This window comes from Cornus florida, unplaced genomic scaffold, assembly GCF_030987335.1.
Source record: "Cornus florida cultivar Cherokee Brave unplaced genomic scaffold, ASM3098733v1 CherokeeBrave_3.0.0_Hap2_Chr09, whole genome shotgun sequence".
NCBI lineage: Eukaryota > Viridiplantae > Streptophyta > Magnoliopsida > Cornales > Cornaceae > Cornus > Cornus florida.
The window spans coordinates 73,377,055-73,397,385 of record NW_026775579.1 but is presented as its reverse complement, the minus strand read 5'-3'; the positions used below and the strand labels follow the sequence as shown (position 1 = coordinate 73,397,385).

Sequence of the window (20,331 nt, the reverse complement as noted above, 5' to 3'; positions counted from 1 at the left end):
GACAGACAAACTGGACGTCGCCGGAATAGACATAGGGGACGAAAACAAGCAGAGAGGATAAGAAGGGGATGAGGCGGCTCCATGGAATCATGGAGCCGGCTTTAAATGGACTTAGAGGCAGCTCTAAGTGGGTTGGAGCCGGCTCCATCTTGTTTGGAGGCGGCTCCAACTTGGTTGGAGGCGGCTCCTTCAGGCTTTCTTCAGTTTTTTCGTTTTACTGCGACGGCTTTGGCTACGGGACTCGGATTTTGGGATTTTTTGATTCTGGAGGAAGCTAGATCTGGGTGTTTAAAGATGTTCTAAGTCTAGTTAACACTTGAGAGAGTGGATTAATGCTTAATAAACTAGTAGGAGTTTATAGCTTGAACACTGGTAAGTCACGACTGAAATTGTTTTATTTCAGTGCAGAGGAATGTTAAATTATTGAACCTTGATTTATTTATTCTCTGTGAGTGGAAATTTTATTAATATGATATTATTAATAGTGGACAAGCATGATAATTAATATGTTTTTATTAGACTTGTCATAGTTTTATGGACGAGAAGAATAAATTATCTACATGCTCAGAGTAAGATAATTTGTAACGAAGATATGGGATGAACATGATGCTTATCTGTTTAATTTATGTTCATCATGGAATTAATTGATATGTCTTATTATTTTGATCTATCAGTTACTGGAGTAAGCATGTTAGTCTATATTTATATTTATGCATATTATGTTTCAGTTGTTATGTGCATTGATTATGTATTCTATCAACTACTGGATGGATTGGATTGTATGTACAGGTATGGGACGGTGACATACTAGGTTTGGATTAGCTCAAATTGCTAAGTCCTACCTACTTTGGAATAAGGGAACGGATCACAAAAATAGAATCCTCCTTATGTATAAGTCTGTGCAGTTGAATAAGCTGAACGACTTACTGGATTTCTTACGGATGAATGTGAACGGATTTTACATATTATTATTATGGTACCGTAACTTGAGCTTGAGTCTTAGAGTCAACGGTTAGGGAGCGTATATACAATAGGACACGTAACTGGCTATGCTGGTTGAGGTATACCCTGTTAGACTTAGGTAGTCATGCCCACTCAGGTGCATTTTGCATGTAAACTTCTACTCAGGTTGAAACCCGTATCATAGTCCAGTGAGAGTCCATAGTGTGGATATATATATATATATATATATATATATATATATATATATATATATATAGACACTAATTTATAGTTATTGTTGAGTTGGTTAGAGTGTATATGCGTATCGAGTCTCTGCTTGGATTGTAGTAGGATAAAACTTGTTCGTGGGCCTGACCCACTCCTATTTTTCAGAGGTACGTCAGTTCCAGGCTTGAGCTTATTCGTGCTGAGCAGAGATGATCTTCTATTCTACCAACGATGTAGGACTTCTTTCCAGATATTGGATTTGGATTTTATCTTCAATTTTACTTTCATTTAATTTGGGACTTTTATTTGGGGTCCACATGATCGATTCCCGAGTTGTACCCTTGGAGGTTTTGGAGTTGGATTATTATTATTTGGGATTTTAAGTATTTAATTTTAAAGGATTTTATATTTTATATTTCTTTCAGCTTAAACTATTATTTCTGAAAATTCATTTTGTATTCTGTGTTCGTTTTAACATATTAATTGTTTGATATCCTTCGGGTTTGGGCCTGGGCCTGATCAACCCGTGTCTCGAATTCGAGGGGTATCACAGAAAACGAAACTAATGAAGTTCATGATGAACAGGTACAAGAGGCTGAAAAGAACGATAAAAGATTGAAGAAGATGGTCAAAGAAACCATTGAAGTCAAACAGACAATCAATAAGCTAGCAAAGGAGCTTATCCAAGCAAAAGGAGATAATGAAGATCTAAAGAAACAAATTGATGAAGGAAAAAAGAAAGCTTTTGAAAGCGATTCTGTCATCACTGAGCTTGAAAAGTAGATCATCATTCTGGAGGATAAGGTAAGTATTGCTAACTCATTAAAGGAATGTCTTGCTTTAAAAATTGATTATCTTGAAATTGAATTGAAATCTAAAAAAGATAAACTGAAAGGATTTAATTTGAGTCACGACAGTTTGAATAAGATAATCAACATGGGTAAAGATGTGAATGATAAAACAGGGTTAGGGTTTGTTAAAGGTTCGTCTGGTAATCAAGGTAAAACAAATTTTGTTAAACCTATTATTATGCCTAAACCATGTTTGCATGATGCATTACACTATGATATGTCTTATGTGCCTAAATTGTTGCATTGCACTTTTTGTGGAAAGAATGGACATAAGTATAACTCATGTATTCATAAGCAAAAGAAAGATTTTTGTAAAAATCATTCTCAAAATTCTTATGCTAAGAAAAAGGGGCATTCTATGAAGAAAAAGAATGTGACACCTAAGGTTTCTAAAACTGAAATTTTGCCTAAGGGAAAGGTAAAGAATGTAAAAGAATTTCAGGAATTGAGAGTGAGAACTGTTTGAATCAAAAAGTCTGATTTAATCAAGTATGTGCCTGTTGAGTCCTTGGAACAAGTTTCCAAAAGGACTTCACCTTTAAACTAAGTCCTATTAAATTTAGTGATCATGGCTTGTGTTTAAAAGAAATTTTGTTACCATTGGATCACTTGCTAGGGTTTGGTTTAGGTTTGAGTTTCTGATTATAGTCTTCATGAAATATCTGTGAAAATTCTTTCATTGAATTTATGATCTATCTTGAATGCAAATTTGGATACATGATTTTTTGATTAAAAATATATTCTTGGTTTGTAATCTATACAATGAAAGTTCATTTGCATTGATTAAGGGATGCTTAGATGTAAATCTCTTAAGTTCATAACCTTTGTGCACTAGTCCAAATCTAAAAAATTTGATTGAAAATCTTTAATTTGTTAACTATGGTATATTGATTATAAAAGTTATAAAGGTTATTGTTTGGGAAAAAAAAATAGGAGCTTAAAAACAAAATGAAAAAATTCAGTTTGAAAAAGAAAAAGAAAAAAATGCTGAATTCTTTGTTTAGGAAAAGGCTACCTATTCAGATGTGGTCGAAAGCTCCCATGAGACTTTGAAGTGGAGCTAAATGAGTAAAAAGAAAGGTGAAGACAAGTTGAATTGGGGAATTGCTGTCTGCTCTTTAAAGTGAAAGCCACCTAACTTAGAAAAATTGCTCAAAGACAATTTTATCTTGATGTTTTTCGATCAATATGGTTTAGACAATGATTTATTGATAATTGATTGGAAATTGATGAGATGGATTGCACACACACACATGAACTTGCTAGATTGATTTCTAACTATATTTGCAAGTGAAAATTCATGTTGTGATTACTTCCTGAGAATTGAAATTGACTGACTACTCTGTGGTGTCAAGAATTTGTGTTCATAGATATCTCTGATAATTCTTTGGAAAGTTGGATCAGGTGTGGACTTGAAAGACTTTGGATGATTGCTCAATGATTTGTGTTTATTTTTATTTATTTTGAAAATGGAAAAATAAAAAATAAAAAAATGAAAAAAACTAAAAAAATTCAAAAAGATTTTTTTGTTTTTGTTTTTAGCTTATAGTTTATTTTGGGGTTTGATTTGATCATTGAGTGTATTCAAAAAGTCCAATGAAAGTTTCTAAAAGTTTTAAGTTAAGAAACCATACTGTCCATTACCTACTGGTCCCCATGGCTCCTACCAGTTCCCAGTTAAAACCTTCGAGGTTCAAGTTACTGGAGGCTTGCTATCGGTACCCAAATGTTGGTACCGGTTCCCCAGTGGTCAAGATCCACTTTAAAGTCACTGCCAAGTGAGAACCGGTTCCCACTTTGGCAACCGGTTCCTGGCAGCGAGATTGAACTTTAAGGTTTCACTTTTTGCTCTTTGTTGGGTCATATTGCATAAACCCATTCTTTCTCTAGAGTACCCACTTTCTCTCTCTATATTGCTCACATATATTCACATCTTCAAATGTATTATTCTCATAATATTGTTGCTTACATTCAATCATATATTTTTTATCTTTGTATAAACATAAAGAATTGAAGATTGAAGCCTGGAAGTTGAAGAGAATTTGTGGAGTTTAGGAGTTTGAGAAAATTAGAGATTGAGACTTGTTTGGGTTATGATTGAAGCATTGCTTGCTTTGATATTGGGTTGATTGTTGGGGTTTTAAAGAATCAAATCAAGCTTGTCTAAAATCAAGTGTTGAAATTCACACTGAGTGTTTGATAGAATTCCCAAGAGAAGTTGGAGGCTTCAAAGTGAAGAATTATGTGAAAAACATGGCATCTCAATTTCTCAAAGAAGCCAAAGGTAAAGGAATTGAGATTCCGGAAGCTCCCAAGCAAGATAGAACTAGTATTGTCATCGTGATGCATGTGTGATAACACAATGGATGCAAAGCCTGATGATGATGATGATAAGAATGACGGTGGAGAGTATTGATTTTCTTTTTGACATTATTTCTGGAGATACTAATGCCTGATATTTTGTCCTGCATCATGACATTACTTTTGCTCAGTTTTTACATTGTCATGACTTGGTATTTTTGGATATTTTGTTTTGGTTTCTGACATGTATTAAACTTATTCCTGTTTACTCTGTTTTGGTATTATTTCTCTCTGGTTATTTTGGTATTACTTTGTCAATTTTGTTCCAAAAAGAGGGAGAACAAGGTTACATTAAGGGGGAGAAATAAAATTTAACAAGGTTACATTAAGGGGGAGAAATAAAATTTTTGGATCATTAAGTTAGGGGGATTTTTTAACTTGTTTTATTAAACTTTCACTGGTAGTTTTGCTTGATCCATGTGCAGGAATTCAGGTGAAATTTTGTCCAATAGCAGAAGAGAACAGAGATAAACAAATTCCATGTTTCCTTAAACAATTGTAATTAATTTTTCTGCTTTGGGTAGATTATAAATTGTTTTTAGGGTTTTGTCACGAAATTGCCAAAGGGGGAGATTGTGAGATATATTTTTGTAAATTGGCATATTTCGGTAACAAAACAAGTCCTAGTCGAGTTGTAATTTTAGTTACCATATCAGACTTGACATCGACTGCGGAATTCAGAGGTTGACAGAAGAGGAAAGTATTGTTGATCGTTGAAAAGGCAAGAAGGATGATTTAGACATCGTTTCCCACTTATTCCCACTTAGGACACAATAATATACATGGTATACTTTCAGAGTTACCAAAATACAGACAATCCAAGTTCAGCCTGGAGTCTGTCAAGTGGGAACCGGTTCAAGATTTGGGATTCGGTTCCAGAGGCTAATACTCGAAGGATAATTCTCTGCCAAGTGGGAACCGGTAGCAGAAATGGGAACCAGTAGCCAAATACGTCGGAAAGGCTTCTGATCTTCTTGAACCGGTAGCCAATTTGGGAACCTGTAGACTTGAACCGGTACCCAAATTGGGAACCGGTAGCAACATTCCTGACAGTATTCGAACTTTCAGTTTCCTGTTCTGCTGAATCCCTTTTTGACTCCACTTTCCTTCTAAAGTTCTATGCACAAAATTTCCCTTATTTTTAAGAGGAATAGGACTTTGCAAACCTCTATATAAACCATGTCATACACAAGGTTTATTTCACGGCTTTTGATATACAGATTCAATATTTTTAAAGCCTTAGAAAGAAAATCCTTCTCAGAAAATCAAAGTTGATTTTTCTGTAGTCTTCCTAAAACATACACATATTCACCTAGATAGGTTAGAGTTGTGGAGTTCGAATCTTGATCGTGATCATACAATTGTATCGACATTGATCAGACAAAGCAGATTTTCTTCTAAATCATTCAGACAGTTAAAGAACAGAGGTAAATGCAATCACACTTTTGAAAGGGTTAGAGCATTCGTGGAGTGTTGTCTGATCTACCTGCTACGCTTCTACAAATATCAAGTGTTAGTCTGAGATCAAGTTGCTGTTGGACGAGGAGTCGCAAAGCCAGAGTATCATCAGCGGTTGGTGTGGTGTAGAACAATAGGGTGTGAGCCAGAGTCAAAGTTCGGTATACTTTGTTTCAAGTATAGTGGATTGGTTTACTTTGAACTGCACAGTCCACGAGGTTTTTCCCATAACAGTTGACGTATTTTATCGACTGGGGTTTCCTCGCTAAAATCCTGGGGTCATTTCTAACTTTATACTTTGCATTATTTTATCTGCATGTCATTAACTATTTAATTGTTAAAACATAAAATAAGCAAAGTTGTTAAGGACGTAGATTTGTTTTACAAAACAAACTAAAACTTTCTAAGTAATTTTCACTGCGTACAACTCATATTCATGGTGTAACGATCCGAACCCCGATGGTCCGAATCGCTAACCGGGTCCTTATCCGAACCCGAGTCAACTAAAGACGTTACCGTCCTTTCCTATGTCAATACATAATATACGTGTCATCCTAGGGTTTATAAATAATAATAATAATAATAAAATGAGATCATAGCTACAAAATATATCAAACAGTCCACTAACCCATCAAAACCTGTGAAGGAACGTCATCCGCCACTTTCTTCTCGTGACCTGAAAAATGTTAATAATAAAGGGGTGAGCAAATTACTCAGTAGGTAGTGCCTAAGACACACCTCTTGTGATCCTATGAATCCACGTATAGAAAAGAAAACAAGAGAATGGGATTATATTATACCGGGGATGTAAACCATAACCACAACATCCAATATAAACATAAATGTCATTCAAGTCACAAATACACCATGTATGCCAATGAAGTACAATGACATGCTCATGTCGCTCCCCATTTTCGAAACATTTCTGTTTCAACTTTCAAACCGTTAGTGTAATCCGACCCAAGGCACCTCCATGGTATCACGAGAGGAGAATTGGCTAACTATCCACGACCACAAGGCACCTCCAAGGCTTCATATCCTGCCTAGTTAGCTCAACCATACTCCCCTCTAGACTACACTAACACCACGGACCACTAGGCGCCTCCTAGGCGTCCAGGTTTTTACAAACACTTTCGAAAAACTTTTTCCCAAAAATAATTCTATTTGTTTTTAAAACAAACTTTTCCCTTTACTTTCCCAATGACAATGCATGAATTATGCAATTCCTTCAATGCCATGACAAAATATAATTTCATACATATTATCTGTATCATTTAAGCATGTTTAAAATATGAATTTTGACACACTATCACATTCTTATATTTCCAAATCATGACATTTTACATACTTTCAATTCGCAAATCCAACAATTAAATTCTATATATTCCATCAACGTCATATTCACCTTTTGAAAAGAAATTCTAAACATTTATTTCCACAATTTCAATATCACTTTTCTTAACAATTAAAAATCATGGAACATCTAAAATATCAATACTAAGCATGTATCTTCACCACCAAGTATATAATCATAATCATAAGTTCAATTAACACATTTAATACATCCATCACCTTAATTACATACAACCATAATAACATAGGCAAAATTGCTAAAATCAAACATGCTTAGAATCAAATTAAAGGGGAAAACTCACAAAAGATTAAAAATGTGAATTAGAGCACCCCTACCTCTTAATTGTAGAAAAGTCCCAAAAATTGTCCAATTCCTAGCCCTAATTCGAAATCCCAAGGCACATCAAATGGGGCTTGGCTTTAATCAAATCGAAGATCTCGACGAACTCTTTAATTTGCCGTAAACGGCACCAAAAATCTCAAAAAGGTAAGAGAGAAATTGAAGTTTGAAGTTTGCTCAAAAGAAAAAGAAAAAAGTGAGAAAGAGAATGAGGGAGAGAGCTACAGGAGAAAGAAAAGAATGTGTGGTCAAAATGGACTCTTGGCCATTAAAAATTGCAACAATTGGTGGTGGGTCTCACCAATGAAAAAAATATCTTTTTTACATTTAATTTTTTTTACCACCACAATATCTATATATATAAAAATAAATCATACATATTACACATGGATCGAAATATTTGTATTTAATTATTTATTTATGCATTACGAATATGTGAAATTAATGAAGTTCTAAGATTTTGAGATTTATGATGTGATTAATATTTTGTACAAATAATTAAAGTTTATAGTTCGACCCCAACTGCATGATTTTCAGCTTGCTTAATGGTAATTGCATCTCAACTTTGCAAATGAGTAGGATGGTCTATGAAAATTAGATCAACCAAAATGCTTTTATCTCATTTTGTACCTTCATTTCCCGTAAAACTATTTATCTGGTTGCCACTCAAGTCCAGGTTCACCAAATTGCTCATGTTAAGAAAAGCTACAATGACATCAAAAAAATTGATATCAAAATTTATACACTTCAAACCATTCATAGTAATTTAGAGGCAAAACCTGGATTTTTTTTTTTTTTTCTTTTTTTTTTTGACACTAATATGAGGTAAAATTGCTCAGGACTAATATGTATTTGTATTTTTTTTGGTTGAATATAAATTGCAGTTAAATAAAACGTAGCTTTCCTCCAAATTTATATAGTATGTATGAAAAATGATAATATTAAGGCATATTGAGAACAAGAAGATATATTTCTTTTGTCGACCTGAAAAAGGTATTTTATTTTTGAATTAATCACCTTGGGTGTCAATTGAGTTTTGAGTAATGAAAATGCACCAAGAGATGGTAGGATGCTATTATTAAATAAATTATAATCCAATATAAGCACCTCTAACTTCCTAGACTCAGATAATCTTTCAAAACCTACAAATTATATTAGAAATTTCAAAGTCATTCACAATTAGAAAAATTCCAAAAAAAAAAAAAAAAAAGTACATATCAACAAAAATAAATAAAAAACGCAAACCGCTAACCTCCATGCTCAACCCAACCGACTAGTCCAATACTTGTCAAATCTAAATATATGAGTTTTGTAAAAAAAAAAAAAAGAAACAATGAAAAATTCATATACAGGTTACGTCATCCTCGTGAACCCAATATGTGGAATTGAGTAAAAGTTGGATGACTCTCCCATTGTTGCACTCAACACTTTCCCAATCACAACAGTTGCTGTGTTCATCATTTGATTCCCAAGATGGTAGAGAAGTTCCATTTGGATAGTTGATGGAGGCTTTGATTTGCAAATCCTCTCTGACTCTAAGCATCCATTAACACGATGTGAAACAAAATCCACACCCACCACAACAACCGATCCATCTCCATATAAACTTGTAGTATCTAATGGTTCTCTCTCACCTCACACTACTTTCTATGACCCCAAGCTTCTTGTACTACTTATATAAACATTAGTGGGATATATTCTTTTTTTATTATACTATTATCCTCACTGAAATTATTTAAAAAATTTATTATTGTCTTTCCTTACATAATTTTTCGAGTCTATCCCTACACGTTAGCGTTTTGGACTCTTCAAATTTTGGTTATCAAATGTGCCACAATGTTGCACTTTCAAAATGTTACATAACTACCCCATACTGACAAATAGAATTAGAAAATTTGTTAAAAATCATAAAACATCTATTTAGTGACAGAACTGTTAACTGACGACGTGTGAAATAACAAAATTAAATTCCATAGCTAAAATTATAAAACATCTCATATACTAACCAAAATCAGTCTTATAACCCTATATACTAAGAAAAATATCTAAAAACTACGTTACTTGTTAAAAATTCATCATATCATCTCCAATTCTTTTGTTTGAATTAGTAACGAAACACTAACATGTATGTGCTAACTTTTAAAATGATATATGAACATGATGCCTTTTTAATCCCTTAAGGACTAAAGATGCACTATGAAAAATCAAGTTCATTGTATCCATTCTTTCTCCTTTTTTTTTATTTTTTCTTTTTTTATTTTTTTTTTTAGGGTGGTCCTTGATGACTAAAGATGCCCTATGAAAAATCAAGTTCATTGTATCCAATTTTTTTTTTTTCCTCTCTCTTTGTGGTGGTTTGGGGTGGGGATCTGTTCAGGAAGGGGCAACTGGTATTATTGTAATATATTTGTAGGGGATGGATTGTCGATAGGCCAAAGGACCCACGTGGCACTCTCGTTGTAAATCATTGTAAAATTCAACACCCAATTCCTGCACTAAACAGCAGAGATGGGGAGATTGTATTTAATGAAGGTTAATTTCAATGGTCAATCAAATACCTCTTCACATTGCAGTAACTCATTGAGCTATTTGTTATTTACAAATGAAGCATATATTGCCATTTGCATTAGAAAATATTGGTGAGTAAAGAGTATTCTCCTTTCTTTTCTTTTTTAGTCTTTTGTGTGCGTTTAGGGAGGGGGGCTTGTTATTACTGAAACATGAGTTAATTGCAGAACAATTTTGAAAGGGTTTTAGCAAGATTAATTTCTGAAATTCCGTGATAGATTGTACAAAAGACTACAATTTGATTCCTAAGCATGATATTCACTCCCTCATTCTTTAAAAAAAGAAGTCAAGTTGAAGTATTATTTACCTTATTGTAGCAGTAGCAATTTGTTCCCCTGGTTCTGTGATGTTGAGTTAATAACAAATGCAGCTTTCACATCATTTCACCACATATAATTGTTAGTTAGATATCTATTTATTTTTTCTTTCCTCAATTACACAATATTTTGCATTTGGGGTGAAGATGTTCATGGGATGAAGAATTGACTAGCAGAAGGTGGAAATGTGAATGTTAGGGATCAGAACGTATCGCCCGGCTCCAACTACTGCCACGTCATCAAGTCAAAATTCTCCCCCACAAATGCATGTAGTCAACAAAGGCCAAAAGAAGAATGAAAAGAAAATATTAAAGAAAGAGGAAGGAATAAAGAAGAAAAGGAAAAAGAAAAAGAAAAGAGAATGATGAAGTTCTGGGTGGAGAAAACAACCGGATCCACCACTGCCACGTCATCAAATAAAAAATATCCCCCCAAAGGCAAAAAGAAGAATGAAAAGAAAATATTAAAGAAAGAGGAAGGAGTAAAGAAGAAAAGGAAAAAGAATTCACGACATAAAGAGAACAGATAGAAGTTTGGAGGAGTTTGGGGGAGAACAAAGGGAAAATCAAAAGATCGTCAGGAAAGCTCAGGAAAAAGACGTTGAGATTTCTGAATCGAGTTTCACAGGCAAGTTTTAATCCTATCTCTTTCCCTTAGGCTCGTGTTCTTTGCACGACTAATACAATTCCAGAATTTAATAAGGATTAAAATTGAACTGGATTGCATGTTTTAGATGCTAAAAACTGAATGTTTAAGTTGTTTAAAGTTTGTTTTAAATTCTTCATTGCGAAATTTCTGTTTAATTCATGGAAATTGATGAGTAATGATTTTAATAAGTTCTATACTATATTGGGAATTACTGAAATTAATTTAGTTTGCAAGGTTGATATGTTAAAACAGTTAGTGTTCGGGAACGCATAAACTGCTCATATTAAATCCTTATTGCAAAATTCATGCTTTAATTGATTTTGGTAATTGAACAAAGAATTTAGTGGATTATGGATTAACTCGGAACCTGATTTAAACATCTAAGTACCTTAGGAATAGAAGTCAGATCAACAGAAACACGCCAGATGTGAAGGAGATGAAGGAATAGAGAAGAGCTGGCTCTTGTTTTTGAAGAGCCGGCTCATTGGGGCGAAGAGCAGGCTCCATGGGAACATGGAGTCGGCTCTAGAGGACTTGGAGCCGCCTCCATGCTTGGGAGAGCCGACTTCAAGCTTGAGAAGAGCAGGCTCTTCCTTTTGGAAGAGCAGGCTCTTGGTTGGTTGTTGTTTTTCCATTTTTCTGTGACTGTATGGGCTACGGAACTTGGATTTTCACGTTTTCAGATTTTGTTGGAAGTTGTATTGGAGTGTTTAGAGATATTCTAAGCCTTGTTGAACTTCAGAGAGTGGGTTTAATGCATAATGAACCATAAATGTTCATAGCTTGAACAATAGTTAATAATGGATAAAACTGTTGTTAATTCAATTGTGGAGGATTTTAATATTTCTAAACCTCGGGTTAATTATTCTCTGTGAATGGGAATTTGTTTAATTCGATACTGATAAATAGTAGACAAGCATGATAATTAATATTATACTTGTCATGGAATAAGTAACGGGGAAACGGATTTTGTGTAATCTCAGGTGTTGGAGAATTCTACATTGGTAATTCGATATAAGCATGATAGCTTATCTATTTGTTATTTGTTCAATATGGAATTGATTGATATATCTCATGATAAGAGTTATCAGTTACTAGAGTAAGCATGTTAAATTACAGAATGATTATATACTTATAATGGATGAATTACTTATACATATGTTGACTGTATTAGAAATTCTTGGATAACTGCGTAATGGGGTAAAGTAAGCATGTTCAATTTAATATTTTGACTCTGCTTATTGTGAATTTGTTGGTATTTACATTCGTGATTTGTATTATCAACTTCTGGACGGATGGATTGTATGCACCGGTATGGGACGGTGACATACCAAGAATGGTTTAGTTATAAAATACTAAATCCAACCTGAATTGGAATAAGGGAATAGATTATAATTAAATCTTACTTATATTTATGCTAAGTCAAAGAAGCTGCACAAACTGAATGACTAGCTGGATTACTTGTTATCTAGGTTAAGTCTGTGCAGTTAAATAAGCTGAACGACTTACTAGATTTATTATGGATGGTTATGAATGGATTTTAAATATATTATTATGGTACCGTGACTTGAGCTTGAGTCTCAGAGTCAACGGTTAGGGAGCGTATATGCAATAGGACGCGTAACTGGCTATGCTGGTTGAGGTGTACCCTGTTAGGCTTAGGTAGTCATGTCCACTCAGATGCATTTTGCATGTTATCTTCTACTCAGATTGAGACCTGTATCATAGTCCAGTGAGAGTCCATAGTGTGGATATATATATATACACGACTTATATAGTTATTGTTGAGTTGGTTAGAGTGTATATGCGTATCGAGTCTCTGTTTGGATTGTAGTAGGTTAGAACTTGTTCGTGAGCCTGACCCACTCTTATTTTTCAAGTGTACGTCAGTTCCAAGCTTGAGCTTGTTCGTGCTGAGCAGAGACGGTCACTCATTCTTCCGACGACGTAGGATCTCTCTCTATGATTTAATTATGGATTTCTTCTAGTTTTATTTCAGTTTGGTTTTTCTTATTAGGGGTCCACTGGATGGATTCCCAAGTTGTACCCTTAGAGGTTTTGGAGTTGGATTATTATTATTTGGGTTTTTTTTAAGTATTTAATTTTAAAGGATTTTATATTTTAGATTTCTTTCAGCTTAAATTATTATTTTTTAAATTCATTTTGTATTCTGTGTTCGAATAAAATACTTTAATTGTTTGATATTCCCTCGGGTTTGGGCTTGAGCCTGATCAACCCGTGTCTCGGATCGGAGGGGTATCACAACAATTGATGGATATATATAGGCTTAAGGATGAGCTTCAAGTGTAAGCCAAGATAAAGAAAACTTGCTCACCACTCAAAGGGGTTGTCATTGATGATGTAAGCAATGATGCAAGGTTCAAAGATTGCATCATGTGGATCCCACATCCATAACACTCCCATTGGGATCCACAACACTACACTAAGAAAATGCTTCGTTAAAACCTTGTTAAGGAAAACCCAGTAGGACAAAACCCTAGCGAACGAAAATGAGTACAGTATCCTTGCATATCTGAAAATTGTATTGCATAGGTTAAAACTGCTTCATTAAAACCTTACCAGAAAAATGGGATAAAACCTTGATGAACGAAAAAGAGTACAGTATGTCAATACTTTTTTGACCAATTGCTCCACCCTCATTGTTGCATTAGTTCAACCCTGACTATCATTTAGTTGACGCATTCCAATGTTGTGCACAAACTTCTTGAATGTTGTAATTGGAAATGTTTTAGTGAATAAATCTGCTAGATTTTCACATGAACAAATCTGCTGAATATTAATATCACCATTTTTCTGGCGTTCATGTGCATAAAAGAATTTTGAAGAGATTTGCTTGGTCCTATCACTTTTAATATACCCTTTTTTCTTCTGTGTAATGCACGCTGCATTATCTTCATATAATACTGTTGGGTTATCATTTATGGATGAGAGATCATATGCTGTTCAAATATGTTGGATCATTGACCTTAACCAAATACATTCCCTGCATGGCTCAAGAATTGTGAGTATTTCAGAATGATTTGAAGAAATTGTAATCATTGTTTATTTCATAGATTACTATGATATAGCAGTGCTGTCACAGGTAAACACATATCCTGTTTGTGAATGAGCTTTATGTGGATCAGAGAGATAGTCAGCATCTACATATCCTATTAATTGAGAATTTGGCTCTTTTGAATAAGATAATCCCATATCAATTGTACCACGAAGATATTGCAATATGTGTTTGATTCCATTTCTATTCTTCTTTGGCTAAGATGATTATATATTTTACTCTAGAAATCTAACAGATTATTGGAATAAAGATTAACTTTGTTAGATACTTTCTTCATTCCTTTTTCTATATAATTTTGAGCATCTTGTTCATTATCATATAAATCTTCTACACACATTATTTCTTTGACTTTTCTAAGAATAATGGTCATTCTTTATATGGTTGTAATAGATTTATTCGCTTGGTGTTTTTAGTCGAGAAAAGATTAGTTGATAATTTTAAATCTTTTATTTTGTCTGAGAGTTCCGATATTTTTTGGAAGATTCTCTAGGAATACTTTCTTGTAATACCTCTAATTTTTCTTCAAGTTTATTAACCTTTTCAGATAACTGAAGTAATAACTGGATTAAAAAGTTGTTTTGTTTAATATATATATTGGTTGATTTTACGTCTGTAGGAAAATTTGTAAATCCTATAGGTTCTTTATCTATTTTATATAGCTCAACTAGTGCGTGTAGGTAATCAGGATTACTAGTGCTCATAAATTATTGCAATAACGTTTGGATATCTTCTTTTAATGATTTTAAATAGTCTATAATTATTTTTTGATTTTTAGCAATATATTGTATATCACTGTTTATATCTTTAATGGTAGAAATTATTATTTTATTATCTAAATTTTTGGGACTAGACTTTTGTTCAACTGTCGTTTTAATATAGTCTAAATTTTCTCCGAGTCGTTTTATCGAGGTGTTTAGATTATTAAAATCTATTATGTTCATAAACCTAACTAAAATCTTTGCCGTCTAGCTTCTAGAATATTCGGTACAAGAATAATTCTAGATCTAAGTTCTTCTATTCTTCGTTGAAGGCTATGTGTTGTATTACCGAGTTCTAGTGAAGTGTAACAGTTTCTAAGTGCTATTTGAAAATATTTTAGAATTCCTAAAAGTTCTTCTTTGGTTAAATTGTGCATAAAATAAACTTTAGGGATGAAAATATAATTTTAGCTTATAAAAGGATTCAAATTGAAGGTCTTCACTTTTGATTCATGAAATAGTAAATATGCAAACTACGCTCATGAGTTGGTAATATACTTTTGTTACTACCACTTATATGTAAATGTCCTTAAAAAAATCCCTTATTTGTATAGTTAATAAGTGCATATAAATACCTATATTTTCAAATTTCGGAGCGAATTGGCCTTGATGGTATTTTGAGCAATTGTTTTATTATGGGATTTAAATTTTTTTACGCATACCTTCAACTTTCAATATAAAAATACAAAATTGCCCCTCATTCTTATAAATATGCCACCTCTAAGATTGCTGGACTGCCCTCAATCTTTATTATAAGGGTAAATTACACTGACACCCCTGGTCAACGACTCTGTTTACATTAACACTTCCTAAGGTTTGAAATGTCATAAATGCCCTTGAATTTTTAATTCGATTTTATATAAAAATATCAGCCATGTTAAATGATAAAAATAACCCTCTATATAATGACAACCAGAGAAGACGACGAGGGAGAAAGAGAGTTGCCACCAACCATCATCGATGCCACCAACCAGCATCGCCGCTTGCACCATCGACCGCCCCTTTTTCTCCCCACCCACCACCGTAACATTCACCCAACAACCATACCTATCATTGCCGACCCGTTCTCACCACTAACCGTCATCGCCACCACCACCCATCATCGGTAACTCCACCACCATCCACCCTTTTTTTATTTCTCTTTTTCTCTCCACTCACCACTATAATATCCACCCTACAAGCACCATCGACCATCGCCACCTCAACCACCACATAGAAGCCCTAGTAATTAAGAACAATAACACAGGATGCGCTGATATTAACCCAGCATCGCTACTGTTGAGCTACTGCTCCGCCACCTTGCAAGGCCAAAATCTAGTCCTCTGCCACCACCCACCACGAGAAACCCCAAATCGAATCACATTCGTATACCCCGTATACCCCTACCTCCCTCAACACACATACTGTAATACCCCTAATTTTAAAAGGATAGTTCTGGTATTTAATTAATTGTTTTAATTGCATTTTGATTGGATTAATTGGTTATTTAATTGAATTCTTTGTTTATTGCATTGTTTTAATTATTCTTTAATTAAATTAATTGTTTTATTTGTTTATTTAACTAAGCATTTATTTTAATTATTTTCTTTTATTAATATATGCGTACGTGGAAGATTAAATATGTATTTGCAGTAATGGTTTAATTAGGGTTTATATTCTTTTCGGATCACGGTTTTTGTTTAGCCGACTTAGTTCTATAGGCTTTATATATTTTTCGTTTCATATTCTTAATATAATTAGGATTAGGGTTACAAACAAACCATATTCACATAGTGAGAGGCAGAGAGAAACAGAGAGAATGACTTGAGAGATTAACAGAGAGGTTCAAGGAGGAATGAACGGATTCCTTCTGAGTTGAACCAAAAGCAACGGAGGTGTAGAACGGCAGTCTAAGAAGTTGACGGAAAACTCAGAGAATGTGGTTGAGACTCCATGGTTTAAATTAATGTTAAAACATATCTATTATGCATTTTAAATTAATGTTAAAACATATCTATTATGCATGTTTAAACTGTATTTGATTCGTTGAATTAAACTGGTTTGGGTGTTGAATGAAGTTTTAATTAAATCGTGCTGCCGCTGGTTTAAAGCTTGTATTGAATTCATGTCGTTAATGTATAATAATGTTTTACAGTTAATCTGGGACTGAAATTACATGTTTGTTAAGAAATTGAGGTGGTGGTGAAAGGTGTTTATGGCAGTAGTTGTGGAAGGCCGCAGTATTCCACCAACACTCCGTCCCCGCCTTCCAATTTCTTTTTTTAAAAAAATTATAATTCATTTCATCTTAAATTTTAAATTATTTCAATCAAACAATTAGAACTGATCTTTATTACAAAATGAGAGTGACTATTTCAATTCATTTGTTTTCGCCTGTGCTTTCAAATAATAATCCACTGTGAATGTTTTTATGATCCACTGTGAATGTTTTTATGTTGCATAGGACAAACGAATACGAGGCAAGAATGCGTACATAGAATGTTAAGTCCAAGTTAAACAAGGCAAAGAAGGGCGCCAAGGTGGTTGGAAGTAAGGAATTAGGCCTTCGTTTGGCAAGGCAGTTCCATGATACTCAACTGCTTCCAATCTTCTAGTCTCAAAATCATAGCAAAACACCCTGCATCCCTGCTGAAGATACACAAGTCTTGCATCGCGAGGATGAAAAACCATCAAGCGACAACAATTACCGATGCCCAACTTCTTCAGACTCACCTCTTCCTTCAACACCCATTCACTACTTGGTATGATGTGAGATAAGCTATAACTAGAAAGCTTCTTCTTGAGCTCCAACACTTTGATCATCGATTTTTCTTTTACGTTTACGGCAAACCGAAGAAGACAACCCTCCCGTGACGACGACTGTCCCAAGACATATTCCACAGAGAATCCCCTTCTCTTTTTGAGACAAGGAGGAGGCAACTCTATCAGCCAGAGACGATTTTCCCCCATGTTGGGATCATAAGCAGCCAAATGACCACTACTAACTTTCCAGTACAAGATCCCACCTACTGAACAACATTCGCAGGACTCGCCAAGATCATCTGAAAATTCAGATGGAGAAGTGATAAATGATTCGCTCCATTCGCCTGTCCGAGAAGAGAAAGTTTCTAAATGTAATCCGTCATATGTGGCTCCCACTCTCTTTTCTATAATAGCTAGAGTTACTTTGAAATGCACTACACCATCACCATCTTTGCTGCTACATTCCTCACAAGAGAAAGCCTGTGAGGATGGAGCATGTCTTGGTTCAGGAAGAGTTAACCATTGGTTTGTAACCGGATTGCAGACGTAGAATTTCAAGACCATGTTGCCTTTTGAACGCCATAGTATTAGGCCTTCAGGAGAAACACTTCCTAGTAAATAGTCTTCACACAAATCCAAACTTGTAAATTTCTTTTCCTTACAATTTTGTAGGAATGAAAATTTAAATGTAATTTCTGCAGAACAAGAAACCCGAAAGAATCCCAACAATGGGAGAAGAGAATTCTTTCTTTGAGAAAGGTAATTGCTGCAGAAAAGAGGATGAGAGATCAAACTGTTCCATGTCTTCGATACGCACTTAAACTTGCAGACGGCATCCAGAGGCAATCGAATCAAAATCTCATTTACAAGTTCATCGCATTGTGACACAGCTTCCACACTGCTAAACCTGCTGTGGCACCCCTTCATTATCCTGGAAATGAAGGAGAGAGATACAAAAGGAGATCAATAAACAATTTATGAAATAGAAATTATATTAAACACACAAAAAGAAAGATAATGTGACAGACAGAAAAATTCCTAAATAAAACAACCAAATAAAGTACTTCTGACAAGAGGTAGAAAAACTACATATATATATATTCAACAACAAAAGGAGATTAATAAGCAAAGAAAAAGAAATTAAAATCAAACACACAAAAAGAAAGATAATGTGACTGAGATAAAAATTCTGAATAAAAATAATAAAAGAAAGTAATTGTAACAAATAGAAAAACTAAAAAAGTTTTACCAAAAACCAAAACACAAAATAACTCTACTCTCGCAGAGTAGAAAGAAATAAGAAAACCTCAAAACGAACACATTTTTCCCATGAATTGTATACCTAATCAGCAGGATTCATCAACAAAAGGAGATTAATAAACAAACGAAAATATTTTTACCCATAAACTGCATACCCAATCGGCACGATTCATCAACAGATGGAATTTAAACCAAAACCCAATACAGAAGGATAAGAATTTAAAACGAAGTAAAACATGAAATAATCAGATCAGAGTGAAATTGGATCCCCAGATCGAAATGAAGATTAGTTACCTGGAGTTGAAGAATCCGATCTGAGAGAACTGTGGGTTGGCTTCTTCGAATTAACTACACTTCCCACTGGATTGATTTGGAATTCGATGGGAAGACACGAAGAGAAGGCGGCGGCGGCGGCGGCTTTATAATAATAATAGTAAGCGGTGCAAGAAAACCCTAATAGTTGTAGAAATAAAGCGCTACAACTTGCATCTTCAATGGGGTAAATGCTATATATATATATATATATATATATATATATATATATATTCACTTTTAATCCTAATCTTAAAATTTAATCCTACAAATTAATTAATCGCTATTTTCTTTTTATATTTAAAGCTGCTTTTTTTTTTTTATTGTCATTATATATTATTAATAGGAAATGACAAAATTAAATATGTTTTTAATAAAAACAAATTAAAATTAGAATTTTCTTTTATATGAATTCATTTCCATCCAAATTGTTAAAGCAAATCAATTAAAAATAAAAATAAAAATTAATTATTTCCAATTACTTCGACGATAGAAGGATAAAACATAGAAGGAGCCACATCTGAAAAAAATAAAAATAATGAAATTTTCAGTCCCATTAACTTTGAATTGCCAAAGGCGCATTCCACCTCCATCACCACCACTTCCACCGTCGCCGCCACCACTTACCCCGCCACGACCGCCACCTCCACCACCGTGGTGGAGGTGGCGGCAGTGGAGGCGGCGGTGGCCGACGGTGGCCAGCGGTGGTGGAGGCGCTGACAGTGGCAGGATAGGTGGCGGCGGCGGTGGCAGCGGCACCGTGGTGGAGGTGGCAACAGTGGCGGCGGCGGTGGCCGACGGTGGCCAGCGGTGGTGGAGGCGCTGACAGTGGTAGGATAGGTGGCGGCGGTGGCAGCGACAGCGGCAGAGATGACGGCAATGCCAAGGTAGGTAGTGGAGGTGGTCCATTCCCTTTCTCTTTCATATTTTATATACTGCGTTATACGATTTGATGATTTTGCTTGTCTTTGAATTCATTTTTATGCACACACATACAAATAAACATATTTTAAGAATACAACATTCATTTCTAATTGGATAATACACATATACAAATAAACATATTTTGAGAGTACAACATTCCTTCTAATTGGATTATTCAGTAAAGAATACAACA

The 20,331-nt window shown here is 34.4% G+C and overlaps 1 protein-coding gene across 1 annotated transcript; it reads right to left on the bottom strand.

Annotated features, from left to right (window-relative positions):
• Positions 1–17,279: 17,279 nt before the first annotated feature.
• LOC132274407 (F-box protein At5g03970-like) lies at positions 17,280–19,384 on the bottom strand. Its single transcript, XM_059775686.1, has 2 exons — positions 19,197–19,384; positions 17,280–18,573 (listed from the first exon to the last, which is right to left on the bottom strand). The coding sequence occupies exon 2, from the start codon at positions 18,567–18,569 to the stop codon at positions 17,382–17,384; it is 1,188 nt and encodes a 395-aa protein (XP_059631669.1). The 5' UTR covers positions 18,570–18,573; positions 19,197–19,384; the 3' UTR covers positions 17,280–17,381.
• Between the last annotated feature and the right edge of the window lie 947 nt (positions 19,385–20,331).

Bases quoted from the DNA above. Each gene is read 5' to 3' on its own strand.
- LOC132274407 (XM_059775686.1), bottom strand. From the start codon at position 18,569: ATGAAGGGGTGCCACAGCAGGTTTAGCAGTGTGGAAGCTGTGTCACAA.